Source organism: Sturnira hondurensis, unplaced genomic scaffold (genome assembly GCF_014824575.4).
Source record: "Sturnira hondurensis isolate 20B ecotype Veracruz unplaced genomic scaffold, ASM1482457v3 Scaffold0020579, whole genome shotgun sequence".
NCBI classification, from domain to species: domain Eukaryota; kingdom Metazoa; phylum Chordata; class Mammalia; order Chiroptera; family Phyllostomidae; genus Sturnira; species Sturnira hondurensis.
The window spans coordinates 1,654,899-1,673,374 of NW_028093210.1; the positions used below are offsets into that span (position 1 = coordinate 1,654,899).

General features: G+C 35.5%; 1 protein-coding gene across 2 annotated transcripts in view; it reads right to left on the reverse strand.

The window, feature by feature from the left end:
* Nucleotides 1–18,476, reverse strand: part of EPHA5 (EPH receptor A5) — a 333,428-nt gene that overhangs the window by 97,558 nt on the left and 217,394 nt on the right. For both annotated transcript variants that reach the window (XM_037029906.1, XM_037029905.1), the window contains exon 6: nt 4,496–4,620. In XM_037029906.1, coding sequence (XP_036885801.1) covers nt 4,496–4,620 — 125 coding nt within the window. The remainder of the gene's footprint in view (nt 1–4,495; nt 4,621–18,476) is intronic.

Below are 18,476 nucleotides of genomic sequence, written 5' to 3' on the forward strand. Positions count from 1 at the left end.
CATGGCACTCAACAAAATCTCTATAATAAATTTGATCTGAGCCTTCAGCATGATGAAATTTTTTTCTATGGAAAAGAAAAACAAAAAAAAATCTTACATGGTTGGAAGTCCTAACTAATGAAGTCACAAATAGCACATTTATTTTATTTTATTTTTTTAAGATTTTTAAAAAATTTATTTATCTTTAGAGGGGAAGGGAAGGAGAGAGGGAGAAAAATATCAATGTATGGTTGCCTCTTGTGAGTCCCCTGCTGGGAATTGGCCTGCAACCCAGGCATGTGCCCTGACTGGGAATCAAACCACGATTGTCTGGTTTGCAAGCCCGGGCTCAGTCTTCTGAGCTACACCAGCCAGGGCTACAAGTAGCGTATTTTGTAAAAAATTGCAAATCAATACTGTTGTCAAAAGAAGAAAAGGAAAAACAGATTTGCAAGGAACCTGGAAAACTCCTTGAAACGATACAGTTTCTAAAATAAGTTGCACAAAATTATGCAACATTCAGATTTATGTGTTAACACTGTGTTAATATCCCAGTGGTTTGTTATCACAGGTCTCACTATATATCGTCTCTTAGAGTGAGTTGAACACTATTTTATTGAAGGAACTTAGCTAAACATATATCTAAGGGATCAAAACCTACAAATGCAGATTTTGAATTATCTAAATACCTTCCAAAATTTGCCTCTCCTCCATTGCTTTCAATCACTGTTTTATTCTAATTTCCTTATATCACATATCACAGACCCTATACACACCTCTTTAAAATCTGCAGCTACATGACAATGGGCTGCCAAGTCCTTGGTTGGTGAAGTGGCTTTTGCTGCCTTCCTGCTCCCCCTCACTGAGCAAATGAGCTACATTTCCCCAGCTCCTTAGCAAACACTCTTCACATGCAGGGAGGGGAGGGCCTCAGCAGAAGCCAGCTGGCTAACACCCTGCCAAGGGGCAGCTTCCCTTAGTCTCTGCCTTAATTAAGAGATGGCAATGGGCCCATCACCATGCAGGAGCAGAGAGGCCCAATGACCTCTATTAGAGCAGGGCAATTGTAGGCAGAAATGCCAGCTGGCAAATGTCTGAGCCCTGGAAAGCGCTGCCACCTGTGTCTGGCCCAGAGCCATCCAGTAAAGTGGTGGTGTCATTCTGAAGGTTCAAAAATGAACTCTGGAAACCTGTCAGGACCCCTTCTTAATACGTGGAATTAAAATTCATTATCCTCCTTTTCTCTTCTGAAAGTGTTAAACAAAAACAAAACAAAACTTTGCATGCATTTTCTTAGAATGCTCAATAATTTAGCTTGGCAAAAGGGTCTGGAATTTAATAGCTTCAATATAAAATGAAAAATATTGACCTAAGCATTAATAACTTCCCCAAACAATACTATATAAAAGGTTTCTCTGACTGTATGTCATGTAACTAGGCAACTTATTGCTTATTTATTGGAGATATGTGTAGAACTCTTTTTTCTCCCAAATTATTATTCTTACTTTGAGTTATACTGACAATAAAATAAATTAATATATCATTATATTTAAAATATTAAATATAAAACCAAGTCTTACTGAAATCAATTATGATTTTAAAATAAATTGAACTATAAATAAAATTCCACAACATGAATAACATTTATTAGAAGACATATTAATAGAAAAGAACTCTGTTCCACCACTTGTTGAGTAACTCTTTAATAGCAGCTTAAAGTGTCATAAAAACATAAATCTTTGCTTCCATATTATATATATATGTGTGACTCTTGCATATGCTGGAGAGTAAAACAATAAAAGTTTTCTCATAAGAAGGAAAATGGGATAATTTTCTTAAAAACAAAAAGGAAAACTAGAGTTGGAAAAGGCAAGGAAACAGGATTCTCCCCTCAAGTTTTCAGAAAGGAATATGGACTGGCTGACACCTTGACTTTAAACCAGTAAGAGGCATGTTGTTCTTCTGGCAAACAGAACAGTATCATAACAAATGTGATGTTTTAAGGCACAAAAATCACAAGTGTATAGTTTTTGTTGTATAGGTATTTTTAGATGTCATTATGCATTCAATATTTTTAATCAAATTTAATTATAATATAAATTTGGAGATAGGCTATTTACAAAAATTCAGTCTATGTTCATGTATATGTACATATATATAGATACAGTTTTTTGGCTTTTCATTAGTACACAGCAGTCAAGTTTATAAAACTTGAATAATGAATATAATCTTTAATTTAACAAGTTATGTTTGGATATAACTTGTGTTTAAATTGTGGACCTGTAGGATTTGCACTTCAGTTCGAGTAAACAGGGACTGGTAAGAGATATTAATATAACAATATTTTACTTGATTTAAGTTATGTGTTTTTTATAATAAACTCTATAAACCATATCCCAACATTGTTTTTTCTCAGATGTACTATCTTAGAGAATTTTGGTCAACTAAAGTATTTGATAAAGTATTTTTTGTGAAATATCTTATAAGTATCTTCATTATGTTCCCCAATGATCCAGTAGTGACATGTGACACTACCATTGTTATTAGAAAACAGTAATTTCAAAAGTAATACTGTTTTGTTTATGCATCTATTTATAAGAGCAATATATGAACATTATATAGATATACAAGACCTAGAAAGAGTATTTAAGAAGCCCTGTTTTTCCCTCCCCTCACACCCTATTGTTTTATACTCTGTTATACCATCACACAGGGAATTATCAAAAAAAAAGAAAGAAAGAGAGAGAGAGAGAGAAAGAAGGAAGGAAGAAAATACATATTCTATAATGTGATGAGTTATTTAAATATTTCAATATACTTACACTCTTGTGTGCATACATACATGTAAAATGTTGTGTTTTTAAGTAATTTTTATTAATAAGAAATTGCATTTTTAGTATTGTGTTTATTTATTTTTAGAGAGAGGAGAAGGTAAGGAAAAAGAGAGTAAGAGAAACATCAATGTGTGGTTTCCTCTAGAGAACCCCTTAGCAGGTACCTGGCCTACAGCCTAGGCATGTGCCCGGAGCGGGAATTGAACTGGTGACCCTTTGCTTCGCAGGCCAGCACTCAATCCACTGAGCCATTCTAGCCCAGGGCTGAAATCAGCATTTTTAATGATATTTTTATATTAGCATAACAAGAATCATGTATTCCCCCTCTCTTTTCCAATGTACTAGCTTGGACTATTTCCTAAGTACTACAAAATAAGTTTTTAGACTTCTTACTCTCCTCACTCTCCCTTAAGAGGGAAAGGGTGATACCTGTGAGTCTGAAAGAGAGTAAGTGTGGCTTTCCTCTTTGGATCTTATACTCTGCATTATATCCACAATCATTCCCACTCCTATTTTCATAGGATACACACTCCAAGTAGTGTCCAATTAGAGGCTGTTTTAGACACTCACCTCTTTCAGTGTGCTGTATTAGAACTCAGGTTGCTCTAAGTGGTGTATGCTATTCAGATTCAGACTACAAACAGCACAGTAAAATGGGCTGGAAGTTGAAAACTCATGGTGGCTACATATCTCAGCAAAATAAATGTGTCCAGCTTTAGAAATGAGAGACTCATCTTTAGTTTCCATGTATACTTTCCCTTTATTAACAGCGTGCTTGGTTATGGATCCAGAAAAGAAAACGAGGGATGATCACTCCCCTCAGACCTCAAATACTATTATAACAAAACATGTAAGAGTAGACCTAAGAGGCAACTCAGGGAAGACAAAGACATTAAGAAAAGAGAGGGAACGTGAGGCACATGCTTCTAATTTTGGAGTCTAAAAGTAAATTTATTTTATTTTATTCATTTTATTTATTTTTAAATATTTTATTTATTTATCTTTAGAGGGGAAGAGAAGGAGAGAGGAAGAGAAACATCAATGTATGGTTGCCTCTTGTGCATCCCCTGCTGGGAACTGGCCCCCTGCCGGGAATTGGCCTGCAACCCAGGCATGTGCCCTGACTGGGAATCGAACCTCGACCGCCTGGTTGGCAAACCCATGCTCAATCCACTGAGCTACACCAGCCAGGGCAAAATCAATTTATTTTAAAATAAATTTTATGCTACAATGTTCGACTTTGTAATGGGTTTTTGAAAATTATTCATGACATGCACACCTTATCTGCTCATACGTCCTTCACAGTATAGGTATTATGCAGGGTCCCTGGGCTCTACCCCTGCTTCTTTGTGACCTGCACCTCAGTTACTAATGAAAGTCAACAACTTGAGTGTTTGTGGCACTTTGAAAGGTCCCATGACTTCATCTCTTAATGCTGTGAAACCTAGTTAAGGTGAGGTAGACTATATGCCAGTATCCAGGCAGCATAAACTATTTGGAGGCCGAAGAGCAGAAATAGAGTGCTTCCTGTACACTCTTAGCCTCCATCATCATGACTGCAGAATGGATTGTCATTGATTTACACACAAAATTGCAACATGTTTTTCTACAAATTGGATAATCGCAGTTGCTAAAATGCAGAAAAATAGGAGAGAGGGCATACTTTATTGTGTTAGTCCCACCTTTTCAAAATATTTGATTTCATACTCCAGGATGATTCCATTGGGGCGATCTGGCTCTTGCCAAGACAAAGAGATGCTGTTCTTTGCAATCTTCCCTTTTTTCACATTGGTCACTGGAGAGGGGGCTGCAAAATAGTATAAATAAAGAGCTGCATGATTAACTGAACCCCCAAATTACAACTGTGTGCAACATATATTGGCATTCTTAGAATGTACTATAATAAAAATCCAAAATAATTAAATTTTTTTAACCTAGAAATAAATTTTCTTTTACTTTCTCTATATAATAAAATGATTTATAAATTGTAAAATGTTTTACAAATATAAATCAACTAAGTATCCTGAGAATTTTCTGTAATAAAACTAGAGTTACATAGAATCTTAAGTCTGTGTTTTCTAAAAGTTTATAAACATAAATGAATTACTTTACATTTTCTTAAAGAATAATGATGTTTTGGATGACCCATTTTATCTTCTGTTTTTAAAATTGATGGATTCTGCATAATACATGCCATTATTCTATTAGATACATAATTATCTATATTACTACATTTTAACATTTTAAGATTCTTTTATCAATTATTATTTTGGTATCATATGGTTCCTATAATTATTATTAAGTTCATATATTAAATATAGTGTGTGCTTTACTTCAAAATACATTTTAAAATATTTTGTATATCTCAAAAAAGTGACAAATAAACATTTTCTATTGTTTACATTTCCCAAAAATAATTCATGACAAGTAACAAATATAGTATCTATTGTTATTTGCCAATGTCTATTAAATGACTACATTTACGATGAAAATAGAAAAAAATATGCTATTTCACATTTGTCTGGATATTTTAAATTTCCAAACACATGGATATTTCATTCAACATCCATTTTTAACAGCTTGCTGAGACCTATATGGACATTGGCTGTGACATCATAAAGGAGTATTGACTAATGCCCTGGCTGGTGTGGCTCAGTGAATTGAGTGCCAGCCTGTGAACCAAAGGGTTGCTGGTTTGATTCCCAGTCAGGGCACATGCCTGGGTTGTGGGCCAGGTTCCCAGTAGAGGGCACATGAGAGACAACCACACATTACTGTTTCTCTCCCTCTTTTTCTCTCTTCCTCCCTCTCTGCCTAAAAATAAATATGTTAAAAAAAGAAGTGTTGACTAATATTTTTCTGATGTAGATTGCCTTTATTTTTGCAGCCTTTAGCTTTTATAAAAGACATAGAAAATGCTATCATGGACTAAGAATGATATGTATATGTGATACAATATATATTGGCTATAATGTATATATATATATGTGTGTGTGTGTGTGTGTGTGTGTGATGTTAAAGATGTCAGCCATAATGTGCAGTGTATAACAAGAGTCACAGGCACACCTATATTAAAACATTATGAATAGTGTCAGACATCTAGTAAAATTAAATTATATGCATATTTCAATACCTACAGTTACATAAAAGTATATATACACACATATATATGTGTGTATATATACATGTGTGTAAAATTAATCAAGACTAAAACACAAACCCAGAATTTCAAATAAGGATCACCACATGCATCTCCTCATCCTCTGTTGCGGTTCTTCAGCAGCTCTGCCCAGGCCTTCAGCCCTCAGGCACTTCAGGTACTGCTAAGGACCACTGCACTTGACATTCCTCACTCAGAGGTGCTTCTCCAGGGCTCTGTCCCTCTCCTCCGGGTTTCACACTGAGACTCCGTGTCTACTTTACAACCTGAGCAAGTAACTCGCCTCATCCCTTCTCAGCTCACCATGCCCTCTGCTCCTTCAGTGTTTTATTTTTCTCCTTAGCTCTTGCACGCACACCATCTAATATGCATATCTTAATTATAATTTGCTTTTTTTCAGTCCTCTCAAGATGACTGTAATTTCTGTGAAGGCAGGAATATGTTTATTTTGTTCACTGCTGACTCCCCACACTTAGAGCAGTGCTTAGATCAGAGAAGCGGCCAATAAGTACGTATGGAATGAGTGACTGATGTTCAAGAAATGAAAGGGATACACAAAAAACTAATTTTTAAATTACTGTCAACAAACTTAACTATGAAACTGAAGGGTGAAGAATGCCTCTTAATAAAATTAAAATAAAAAGACATATAACCTGTAAGAGAGAAAAATTAGTTAACTTTCTCATATTTTATATACCTATAATAGGGTGATGAAGACTTTGATATTTTAATGTGTATTTTTATTATTTTAATCACAGACCTTTGTGATATTTAGGTCCAAATGATGCATATTTTCAGTCTTACTTTGTTTTCTTTAATATATCCAATTCCACAAAAAAATTCTAAAATGTTATAACACATAGTGGGCATATAAAGACCAAATAATCTACAAGTAGCTTCTTTTAAAAATTTTATTTATTTATTTATTTATTTATTTATTTATTTATTTATTTATTTCTAGAGAGGGAAACATGGGGAGAAAAATAGGGAAATATCAGTGTGAGGTTACCGCTTGCATACCCCCTACTGGGGACATAGCCCACAACCCAGGTATGTGTCCTAACTGAAAATTGAACGTGTGACTTTTTGGTTTGCAGGCTGACACTCAGTTCACTGAGCTACACCAGTCAGGGCTACAGGTAGTTTTGAAATTGCAGCTTGTTTACTCCCAGGGAAGTTGTAATAGATCAGCATTTTTCCCAGTCACATTGTGGCATAGACTTAGAGTCCCTATTGATTCCCTAGTGAGGACAAGTCACACCATACTCTGCACCATGGACAAAGCATCCAGAAGACAAGAGAGAAGAAAAAGTAAGACATGGAACCCTTTAGTTTATCAAAGTGTTTATAGCAAAGTTGCAAATTTACTGAAGTAGAAACAGTAATAGAGGCTTAGAGAAGTCACTGAATTTTTTAGTGTGCTTTGATCATTATTAGCTTTATAAATTGTCTTGAATTATGAATTACACTGACTTCCCCATTATTATTATACTTTTATTGCATCATGTTAGTAAATATGCAGACAAAGACTTGAACTTTCTTCACGTTACTAGTTTACCACATTCTCCTTTTGACTGCTGCATTTCTTAGACGATTCTTAGTTTTCACCTATAATACTTAATGGAGTTGCCACCTTTCTATGCATAAGTTGCATTTCACTTGCATGCTCTAGGAAGGCAAATATTAATTTGGTTTTATTCACTGTTATATTTCCAGAGCCAGAGAATTATTTTTAATACACAGATTTAATAAATATATGTGAAATGCATGAATTAATAATGGAAAATACATGCATCATCTCATATCATTCAAAACTGAGTTTGTCTGACCTTAGTTTCATATATTAGGATTTTATTAGTTGGGGATTTGTGTTTTATTTTAAAACTTACTCAATTATTTAATAAAATAATCAATCATTTTAGAGCAAAGCTATCAAACAAGAATCAACACACACTTAACCAGCCTGAAGTGGAATACTTTGTTATTTACTTACATCCATCAAAGTTAAACACAAATTATGTAGCTATCAAAGACTTCTTGATTTAATAACATTGTTGTTTGCCAAACTTGGTTTTCTCAGGGGTTGACTACAGAGTGCTCTTTAAAAATGGTTCACCTATGCACCCCGATGTTCATAGCAGCACAATTCACGATAGCCAAGAGTTGGGAGGAGCCTAGATGCCCATCAGTAAATGACTGGATCAAAAAGCTATGGTACATTTACACAATGGAATTCTATGCTGCAGAAAGGAAGAAGGAACTGCTACCCTTTGCAACATCATGGATGGAACTGGAAAGCATTATGCTGAGCGAATTAAGCCAGGCAGTGAAAGACAAATACCATATGATATCACCATTAACAGGAATCTAAACAACAAAACAAACAAGCAAGCAAAATATGACCAATGACACTCAAATACGGAACAGGCTGACAGGGTCCAGAGGGGAGAGGGGAGAGAATCATAGGGGAAAAGGGGATGGACTCACATGAACAAGTATAAAGGACACATGGACAATAACTAAGGCGGGGGGCGGAAATGGGAGGGAGGTGGGGGCACTGGGGGGGGCAGGGCTGGGAATATAAGACAGAAAACTGTACTTGAACAAGAATTAAATCAAAATTAAAATTTAAAAAAAGAAACAAAGTGGGTACAATATAATAGTAAATGGATAGTCAGCTACCAGGGGCACTTAACCTATAGAGAGCTACAGAAATTAACAGAACACAATATCCCCAGAGGCAAGGGAGACAGGCAGCTCATCAGGATATTGCATAATTTATATAATCAAAATAAATTAAGGATAGATTATTGGGAAATCCAGGGTAATTCTTCAATTAAAATAAAAATAAAATAAATAATCCTTGTATACTTTTCAAAAAAATAAAAATAAAAATAAAAATAAAAATGATTCAGAATCAGGAGAGAAGACCACATCTCAGCTCAGAGTAGTTCAGGAATAATGTCCTCTCTGGCAAGACCATCTCCGTGTCATCTGGGTAAAAGCTGCTCAAAGTGGGGACACTGACAGGTCCTGGGGACATAATGATGATGTACAGATTGGGAGTGGCAGCATTCCTCCCCTACCACATGGTGCTTTACAGAATCGAATGCACTAAAATAACTGTAGCCAAATTCCTCAATATCAAGAGCATGTTTAATATATCATATTTGCTTTGCTCATTGATACAGTTTGCTGATTCTTCACCCACTCAAACTTCTATTAAGTAAGCCTGGAACAAAATGAGAATGATGGCATAGAACATTTTGGCTTACGAAGTAAAACTGTTAACTTTCCTCGTGTAAGAAGAAGCAAAAAATACTAAAGGAATCAAGTTGTGAATAAAACAAGGTAATTTACATAACTTTTGAGCTTTATCTTTTGCATATGTGGAAACATTCTAAATTATATCCGTATTGCAGTTTTTCTACTGGAGCTGACCTTTGAGTACCAGCATAATAATCAAAATTACCATCCTTTGGGCTGGTAACAGTTCCCACTGTTGACGGATTAGTTTCTCTCCTTGATTTTTCTTAAACTTAAAATTTAACATAGGTTTATATTTTCAGAAGATCACAGTGATGGTGCAGATAGCTGCCATGTACCCATACCTAGATGTCCTCAAACGGAACACCCTACAACAGTGCGTATCTGTCACCATCGATGAATCGACGTGGATGCATTATTATTAATAATATGGACCTCAGTCCATACTTTATTTAGAATTCCTTAGTTTTTACTCATTATTCTTTTTCTGCCCCAGGACCCCATGCTGCATACTATACTACATTTAGTCATCAAGTCTCCTTAGGCTCCTCTTAGCTATACTAGTTCCTCAAACCTGGCTCAATTTGATGACTTTGACAACTTTGAGGCATACTGGTCAGGCATTTTGTAGCCTATCTCTCCATTGGGATTGATTTGATGTTTTTCTCACGATTAGATTTAGTTTAGTTAGCTTTGCAGGGAGAAAACGATTGAGGTGAAGTGTGTTTTCATGACATCATGTCAAGGATGCACACTGTCAACATAACCAATCACTGGCATGTTAACCTTGATCATGTACAATCGCATTGATCTGTTATCTCCACTGTGAAGTTACTCTTTTCTCCAGTTTTCTCTGCTGTGTTCTTTGGAAGGAAGTCACTATCTGTTGCCACACTTGAGGGACAGAGAGTCATGCTTTACCTCCCTGAGGCTAGAGTTTCTGGATAAATTATTTGGAATTCTTCTACAAAAGGCATGCGTCTATTTTCTCTTATTTATTTATTAATTTATTTATATCAGTATGGATATTCTTACAATTTGGTTTCTAATCTAGTAATTTATTTTGTTAGTCAAACTATTAACCTTAATCATTGAATATTCTTTCAGTTGGTTCTTATATCTCTCTTTTTTTAAAGATTTTATTAATTTATCTTTAGAGGGGAAGGAAAGGAGAGAGGGAGAGAAATATCAATGTAGGGTTGCCTCTCATGGGTCCCCTGCCAGGAACTGGCCTGCAACCCAAGCATGTGCCCTGACTGGGAATCGAACTGCAATCATCTGGTTCACAGGCCTGCACTCAATCCACTGAGCTATACCAGCCAGGCCATGGTTCTTATATCTCTTTAATGGATTCCCATAATTGTGAGTTTGTCTGATTCAGATATTACTTCCATACTTTCCAGCACTATAACATCAACTTCTCCACGTTCATTATGCTCATTTACTGGCTCATCCTTAAAGGCAGTTATTTTTCCTAGTAGCACCAGTTTCTCTTTTTGGAAAATGCTGTTATAAACCAACACCTGGACAACAGGTATATTCCTTGCTCCTGGAGTGTCATTGCTTCTTGGATCTTTCAGCTGACACAGCCAGAAAATAAATACACCTATATTAACTTATGTATGTTTATAAACATTCCTATAATAACTCTAAATATATAAAAATGTATATATTTTAAGTTAAACATTAGGTACTTATGTCACCGGCTCTGATTAGTTATCACACAGACCATTCTAGCTTCTTTACCATACTTATCTGTAACCTCCCTCCCCAACTGTGGCTCCCAGCATCCACCAACCACTTATTTCAATTCCACTATATATGTCTAGTGATTAAAGAATTGCTAAACTCTATCTCTGACTTTTAAAAAAGATTGCATTTATTTATTTTTGAAAAGATGGGGAAGGGAGGGAGAAAGAGAGGGAGAGAAACATCAATGTGTGGTTGCCTCTCTCTCTCGCCCCCTACTGGGGACTTGGCCCACAACCCAGACATGTGCCCCGACTGGGATTCGAACCAGTGACCCTTTGGTTTGCAGGCCAGCACTCAATCCACTGAGACACTTCAGTTAGGGCTCTTCGGCTTATTGATAGTGATATAATAATGTAGATATCTCTAACATCTCACGGGCACAAGCAATGATTTTCAACACCCTGTTATCCATTATATAAAACAGCATTTTTTCTTAACTTTTCAAATACAGAAACCTAATGGAAGGCAGTGTCCCCAGACAGAAAGAGTGCCAGGGCACAGGTAGCTCTGATATCAAACAGAATTGGCTCCAAATCCTTTGGCAGAAGGCTGTTTTATAGCTGTGTGTACATATGAATGTACTTTCTATCTGCAAAATAAAAACAGTAATACAAATACCGTAGTTTTGTAAAGTTGAATTTGATTTGATATGTACAACATCAGGTACAGGGTGGAACTGAATGAATACTGTTTTAATACCAATATAACTGGAAAATACTAGGTAACTGTTTTAAGATTTTTGTAATGGATGCTCCATAACTTCTTAATCCTTTCAACCAAAATCAATCAAATTTATTTGCCTCTTTTCTAAACTTGGCACTGCTCTAAATTCTGGATAATATCAAAAGGCAAAGTACCTATACAGATAAGATGTTCTTATTTTTTACATACAGTAGATTTTACAAGTCTACATTAATAATCATAGGTAAACATCCTTGCTAGCCATAACATTTTTAATGAGCAAAAAGTGTTAATTAAATGATCAATAGTTCACTTAGTATAGAGTAATATTGGCTTCACGCTTTAAAGGGAGTAACCTGATGTAAACATCAAACTTAACTGTGTTAAATAGAATAAGAAAATATCACTCATCATTCTCTGTACCCAATGCTGTTTTTCTTGGCAAAAATAAATTATTGATAGAATCAATTATTGGATACTTGTATAAGAAAAAATCCCAAAAAATGTATGTCCATTTATTTGACTTCTCTACCTATATTTTAAGTCTGAAAGCTTTGAGAAATGTAAGACAATATTGAGATCCTTTCGGTTTATAAAATTCTATGAACGTGTGAAATCCTCCTCAGCACTTCTTTTATATATTTTGCCCCATGGGGCAAAAGTCACCCCCCCCATGAATAATGCATTGAGATGTACTTACATACAAGTTTTAAAAATACATGTATCTTAAATTTGATTCCACAGGTCAAAAACTGGCCCAGTAGACTGTGGATATCCGTCAGATAATCCTTATCTCCGCCATGCAGGATTTATCGTATGTAGGTGCTTCTTGCTTTCCAAGTGATTCTGGGCCAGGAATAGTAGAGGCTTTAGGATTCTCCAGGAAATACTCACTCACAAGGTCAGATTGGGGCCAAGGATTCTGTTTTTAATAAAGACTCCAGATGATTCCCTGTATCAGCAAACTTGGGCAAATATTGAAAGCAAACAACGCTCGGGATTAGTTCTTTTAACAAAATATGTAAACTTAACAACCTGAGTCGTTGTAGATGACTTTGGCTCACTTTATTGACTGCTATCATAATTTCTCTTACTATGTTTGTCTTTCTTCTTTTGGGCATTGTTTCTTATATTTGATATTTTCTCATTCCTTCAATATTTCTTTTGTTGGTAAATAGATTTGTTTGTTCATTCATACATAATATGGTTTAGTTCAATGAAACTATAATCTCCATAAAACTAGAAACATTAACCCTGGCTGGTGTGACTCAATGGATTGAGTGACAACCTGAGAACCAAACGGTCACCAGTTTGATTCCCAGTCAGTACACTTGCCTGGGTTGCAGGCGAGGTCCCCAGTGTGGGGTGCATGAGAAGCAAGCACAGACTGATGCTTCTCTCCCTCTTCCTTCCCCTCCCTTCCCCTCTCTCTAAGAAATGAATAGAAAAATATATTTTTGAAAAAAAAGTTTGGAAAATGTGTCTTTTTCACTATTGCCTGCTTAGTCCTTAGATACAAGTCTACATATAGATATGTGTGTCATCATGGCTACTTTAGTGAAATGAGCCATGATGAAATTACATTACACTGTTATATTTGCTTGGGGTACATATCTATCATGTGAAAGTAAAAAAGAATAACTAGATTTCCCAAAGTAAGTGAGAAATGCAGTTGTCGAATTAAATTATAAATATCTTTGAAATTGTCAAAACAAAATAAATAGGGCAGATATTTTTGAATATATACAGAGCCATTAATATTACATCATATACATTATATTTTATTTTACATATAGTATTTTTGTATTCTATACTTAATATATACTTATTACTACATTGTCATTTGATGCCACTGGACCAAGAAAAACAGCTACAGTGCAATTGAACATAACAGCATTCATGGTCTCTTCTAAAGAAAGAGGGTGTTTTAAGCATTTCTTTCTCAAATAAAAATTCAACTTGCTCATTTGGACAAAACCTGCAATCATTCCATCTTAAGAGCCTGCAACTGGTTCTTTTGATATATGATCTCAGTGAAGTTTCAAAACGACCATTTCACTAACACCTGGCTTTAAATGTCAGGAGATCTAGAGAGATGATACCTTTTATAACACCTATGAACGGAAGTGTCACATGAAGTAACTTATTTTTTTCAAAGACTTTTAAAATCACTAAACAAAATTAACTATTTTCAGTGGGAAATAAAAGCAACTTAATTGCAAAGAAGTAGTTTTTGATGTGATTACACTTAATACCATTAAACCATTCAGATGCTTCAAATATAATTTCAAAGTGATATTCACAATAATGTTAGAAAAAATAGCAATAATAAATAAGTGAACTATTTCACTGGTATTTATAGTTACCAGTGTTAAAAATGATCATACAAATTACACAATATATATAAATGAACCATATATAAAAGTGACAACATGCCACTTTCTAGGTAACAAAATTAGTCCCATACCAAATAACCACAGATTGTTTTCCATTTATCACTTCTCATTGCCCTGTAATAGAATTCTTAATGAACATAATGGTGTCAGTGCCAGTAATTATGTAATCTTAATAACCACAGTATCCACTTTATGAGAAAAAGCTTAAACAATTGCTACAGTTATCCCTTTAAAAATTGAGGAAATATCTATGGAATAACCTGGCACAGTTAGAAAACTATAATTAATACAGTATTCTTCATTTACATTAACTTCTTGAGACTATAAACCCATAGAAAAGTTTTAATATACTTATCAATATTATACCTTTTTTACAAGATATGGCAATTAATTTTATAGGTGAATAAATAGTAATTAGGCCAACAAACACATTCATTACTCACCCTTTTTATATAAGAAAAATGAATTCCCATTTATAAATATATATTTTATGAGGTCTTGTTAAACACAAAATAAGCCACTAACAATAACAAATGCACCGAGTGGGAACTTTAGTTCAATGTTTAAATACTTCAAGATTTCATAATCTAGCCCTGGCTGGTGTAGCTCAGTGGATTGAGCGCGGGCCTGTGAACCTGATGATCGCAGTTCAATTCCCAGTCAGGGCACATGCCTGGGTTGCAGGCCAGTTCCCAGCAGGGGACTCATGAGAAGCAACCATACATTGATGTTTCTCTCCTTCTCTCCTTCCCTTCCCCTCTAAAGATAAATAAATAAAATCTTAAAAAATATTTTTCCCAATTTTTTTATTTAATTATTTTTCAAGTACAGTTTTCTGTCTATTACTCCCATCCCATCCCACCCCCATGCTCCCCCCCCCTCCTCCCATTTCCACCTGTCTCAGTTGTTGTTCATGTATCCTTTATAGATGTTCCTCTAAATCCCTCCCCTATTTCCCCTGAAATTCCCTCCCCTCTCCCCTCTGGTCACTGTCAGCCTGTTCTCTATTTCAGTGTCTTTGGTTATATTTTGCTTGCTTGTTTATTTTGTTGTTTAGCTTCCTGTTAAAGGTGAGATCATACGGTATTTAAAAAAAAGATTTCACGATCTAAATAAATCTGATCATGCATTTTAAAAAGCAAAAAACACACATTATATATATATAAACAACCCATTTTTTCTTTCTCAATTCCTATTAGCTTTATATTATAGAACTACATTAGCAATAAGAACTATTTAATTCAACATAAATCATGATAAATTATCATTTATCTATTGATTATTTACAGAACCAAGTTTCTATTATAACATAAAAGTTCAAGGTCATCAGATATTCTTTCCCTAAATATGTTCTTCCTGAGGACATTTGCCAAGATTCTTTTAAAAACTGAAGTTTTGTCAGTAGAAACAATGAAATAAACATTATGGCTACAAAATAACAAGGATGACCTGTGTAGTGTTAGCAGCTGATTAAAAAAAAACTGTTATAATATTTTAAATAGTATAATGCATAGCAGCAACCTGACAGCCTATCACTAGAGAAATGCATAATTAATAATAATGACAGCTAGTCAGCCTTTCAAAGTTTACATGGTATTTTGTTCCGAGTTAATAATTTTATCAGATATTTAATTCCTCAGCTCTTACCACAGGATTAGTTTCAGTGAATGAAATCACATATTCACCAAGTTGTGGGAAATCTCACACAATACTCCAGTTGCATGCAAAGCCGTTTTCTACTCAAAGTGATCACAAAGAGAAATGTATAAAGCCAACAAAATGTAACACTATTTATTATGAGAAGTTTAAATGACATAAGGCCCGTATTTGTGTTTTATTAGAGTGGTGGTGTGTGCTCATATTTATAAAAAAATAAATAAATAGTTTAAAAATGCAAAATTCTTGTTGTAAAATGCACAAGATAATGCATTTTGTAAAATTTCAGTTCTTAGAACTAAGTCAAAGTTTACTTTGAAAATGTTTAATAAATGATGGCTAAATCAAATGAACAAAAACATTTGTGACTGAATAGATGGTAAAGGAGTTATAATTACCTTATTTGATAGCACATTTTATTCATGAAACCAGGTGGGCCAGACCCTTTATAGTCTAAGCACTTAATGTGCATTAGCTCACTCAATCCTTCTAACACACCTAGGAATTAAGGACTATTACCATTCCCTCTGGAACACAAAGAAGTTAAGTGACTTGCCCAATCAGCCTGCCCGGAATTGTGAGATCTAAGCAATCTTGCTTCATTGTTTATATTCTCAAGCATTAGGCCACAGAATAATAAAAGAAACTCTCATAGAAATGTTACACTCAACACTGATGGTGGAGAAAATGGGGTAAGCATTGCTAAGAGAATCACTTAAAATAGAGTAAGGAGGCTAATGAGGAAGTAGGGCCTATGGACATCTCGTGCCTCACTTCCCAGCGCTGCTATTCAGTTGCTAAATGTGTTGCTAAACTCACCTCAAGGCTGAGTGATAAACAGCCTTGAAAAACTGCTGTATGGATATACCCCTGTACATGGACTTTACCTTCTCCTCCTAGTTTTCCAGTTCCTCATTTGCATATTGAAACTAACCAAGAACTAGTTACCCAGCCAGGGATCCTTCATTTGTGTGAAAGAATTACATCTGGTGTTTTTCGCCTTTTGAGACCTTGTCTTTCTCTGTTCTCTCTAGAGTGCAGTTTAGATTGATACCTGATTCAGCCTCCCTTTGACAGCAAGCCTTTACTCAAACACATGCTTTGTATTCTTTATTACATATTAACCTTTTTTTCTTTTGGTTGACATTAGTACTTGGATATCAGATTATGTTGAGGATTACTCAGATTATCAATTGTTTTATTCACATGCCTTAACCTTCTCATTTCTGTTTACTATCTTTGGTGTCTTCCAAAGCTGAATACAGACAATAAAATGCAAATAACAATCTTTCATAAAAATTAGGCAATTCTTTCTTGTCCTCTACACTGTGTCCATTCTATGATGTATACTTACGTCCACTCTGAGTTGTGCTTCTGGCAGCAGTGCTTCACATCCATCTGGTCTACCCTAACGGCCCTCAAACACAGCATTCACACGTGGGAGAGCTCTCTGCACACGCACTTCTGTACTAACGCAACCTGAAAATTTCCTTCTGGAAATAAAGCCCCAAGATAAACCGCAACCCTCACAACCACTAACAGCGTACACAGAGAATGACTGCGGCCCGTGTGCTGCCCCATAGAAAGGATGACGTATGGCTTCTGAGCAATTCTTTGTGTTTCAGAAGCAATTCAGTCTTCTGTCCTCACTACAGCTCATAAACACATACTTAAACTCTTGCAAATATTATCGTAAGGGTAGCTGGGAATGTCCTCTAACACATATATCTGTACTTAAAAATACATATTCCCTCAGTGGATTGAGCGCAGGCCTGCGAACCACAGGATCGCAGTTCGATTCCCAGTCCAGCCACATGCCTGGGTTGCAGGCCAGTTCCCAGCAGGGGACTCACGAGAGGCAACCGTACATTGATATTTCTTTCCTTCTCTCCTTCCCTTCCTCTCTAAAGACAAATAAATAAAATCTTTTTTAAAAAGTACAAAAAATACATATTCCACAACCTTTGATGCTTTGCTAACTATGTCTATTCTGTAAATAAATAATAAATAATAAATGGAAAGAAATTCGAACGATAAAAATGCAAAGTCTGCACCATGGAATGACACAGCACAAATGTGGACAACTCCCGTAAATCTCTCCTTTATTATGCCCGGCATAGATGCTTCCCCAAAACTCAACACGCCACTTCTCTCCTTATTACAAGGTTGTTGAAGAGGCTCCCAGAGGGTGAAAAAGTGGCATCAGAAATCCCCCTCTCCCCTTCCCATCCTCCCATTCTTTATTTTTACTGAAAAACTAATGTGTCAGAGACTACTACTTACTGACTTGGGTAGTTAAAATCAACAACTCTATATGTCCTGACAACTGATTATAAAACTGGAAATATTAAAAATAAATTGAGAACATTTTAGATATCACAGATATGGAAAATTAGACCAGTCCTCTGAGAACTTATTTACTTGTCCCCTAGACTGCATAACTTTTTAATAAATATTTTACTTATTTATCTTTAGAGGGGAAGGGAAGCAGAGAGGGAGAGAACCATACGTATCAATCTATGGTTGCCTCTCGTGCATCCCCTGCTGGGAACTGGCTTGCAACCCAGGCATGTGCCCTGACTAGGAATCAAACTGCAATCCTTTGGTTTGCAGGCCTGTGCTCAATCCACTGAGCTACACCAGCCAGGGCATAACTCTTGCGTACAGTGAGTGGCCTCATTCATCGATTTATCCTCTGTAACTAGAAAAAAAAGCAAGTATACAACAGGGGCCCCGTAAAAAATGATCCAA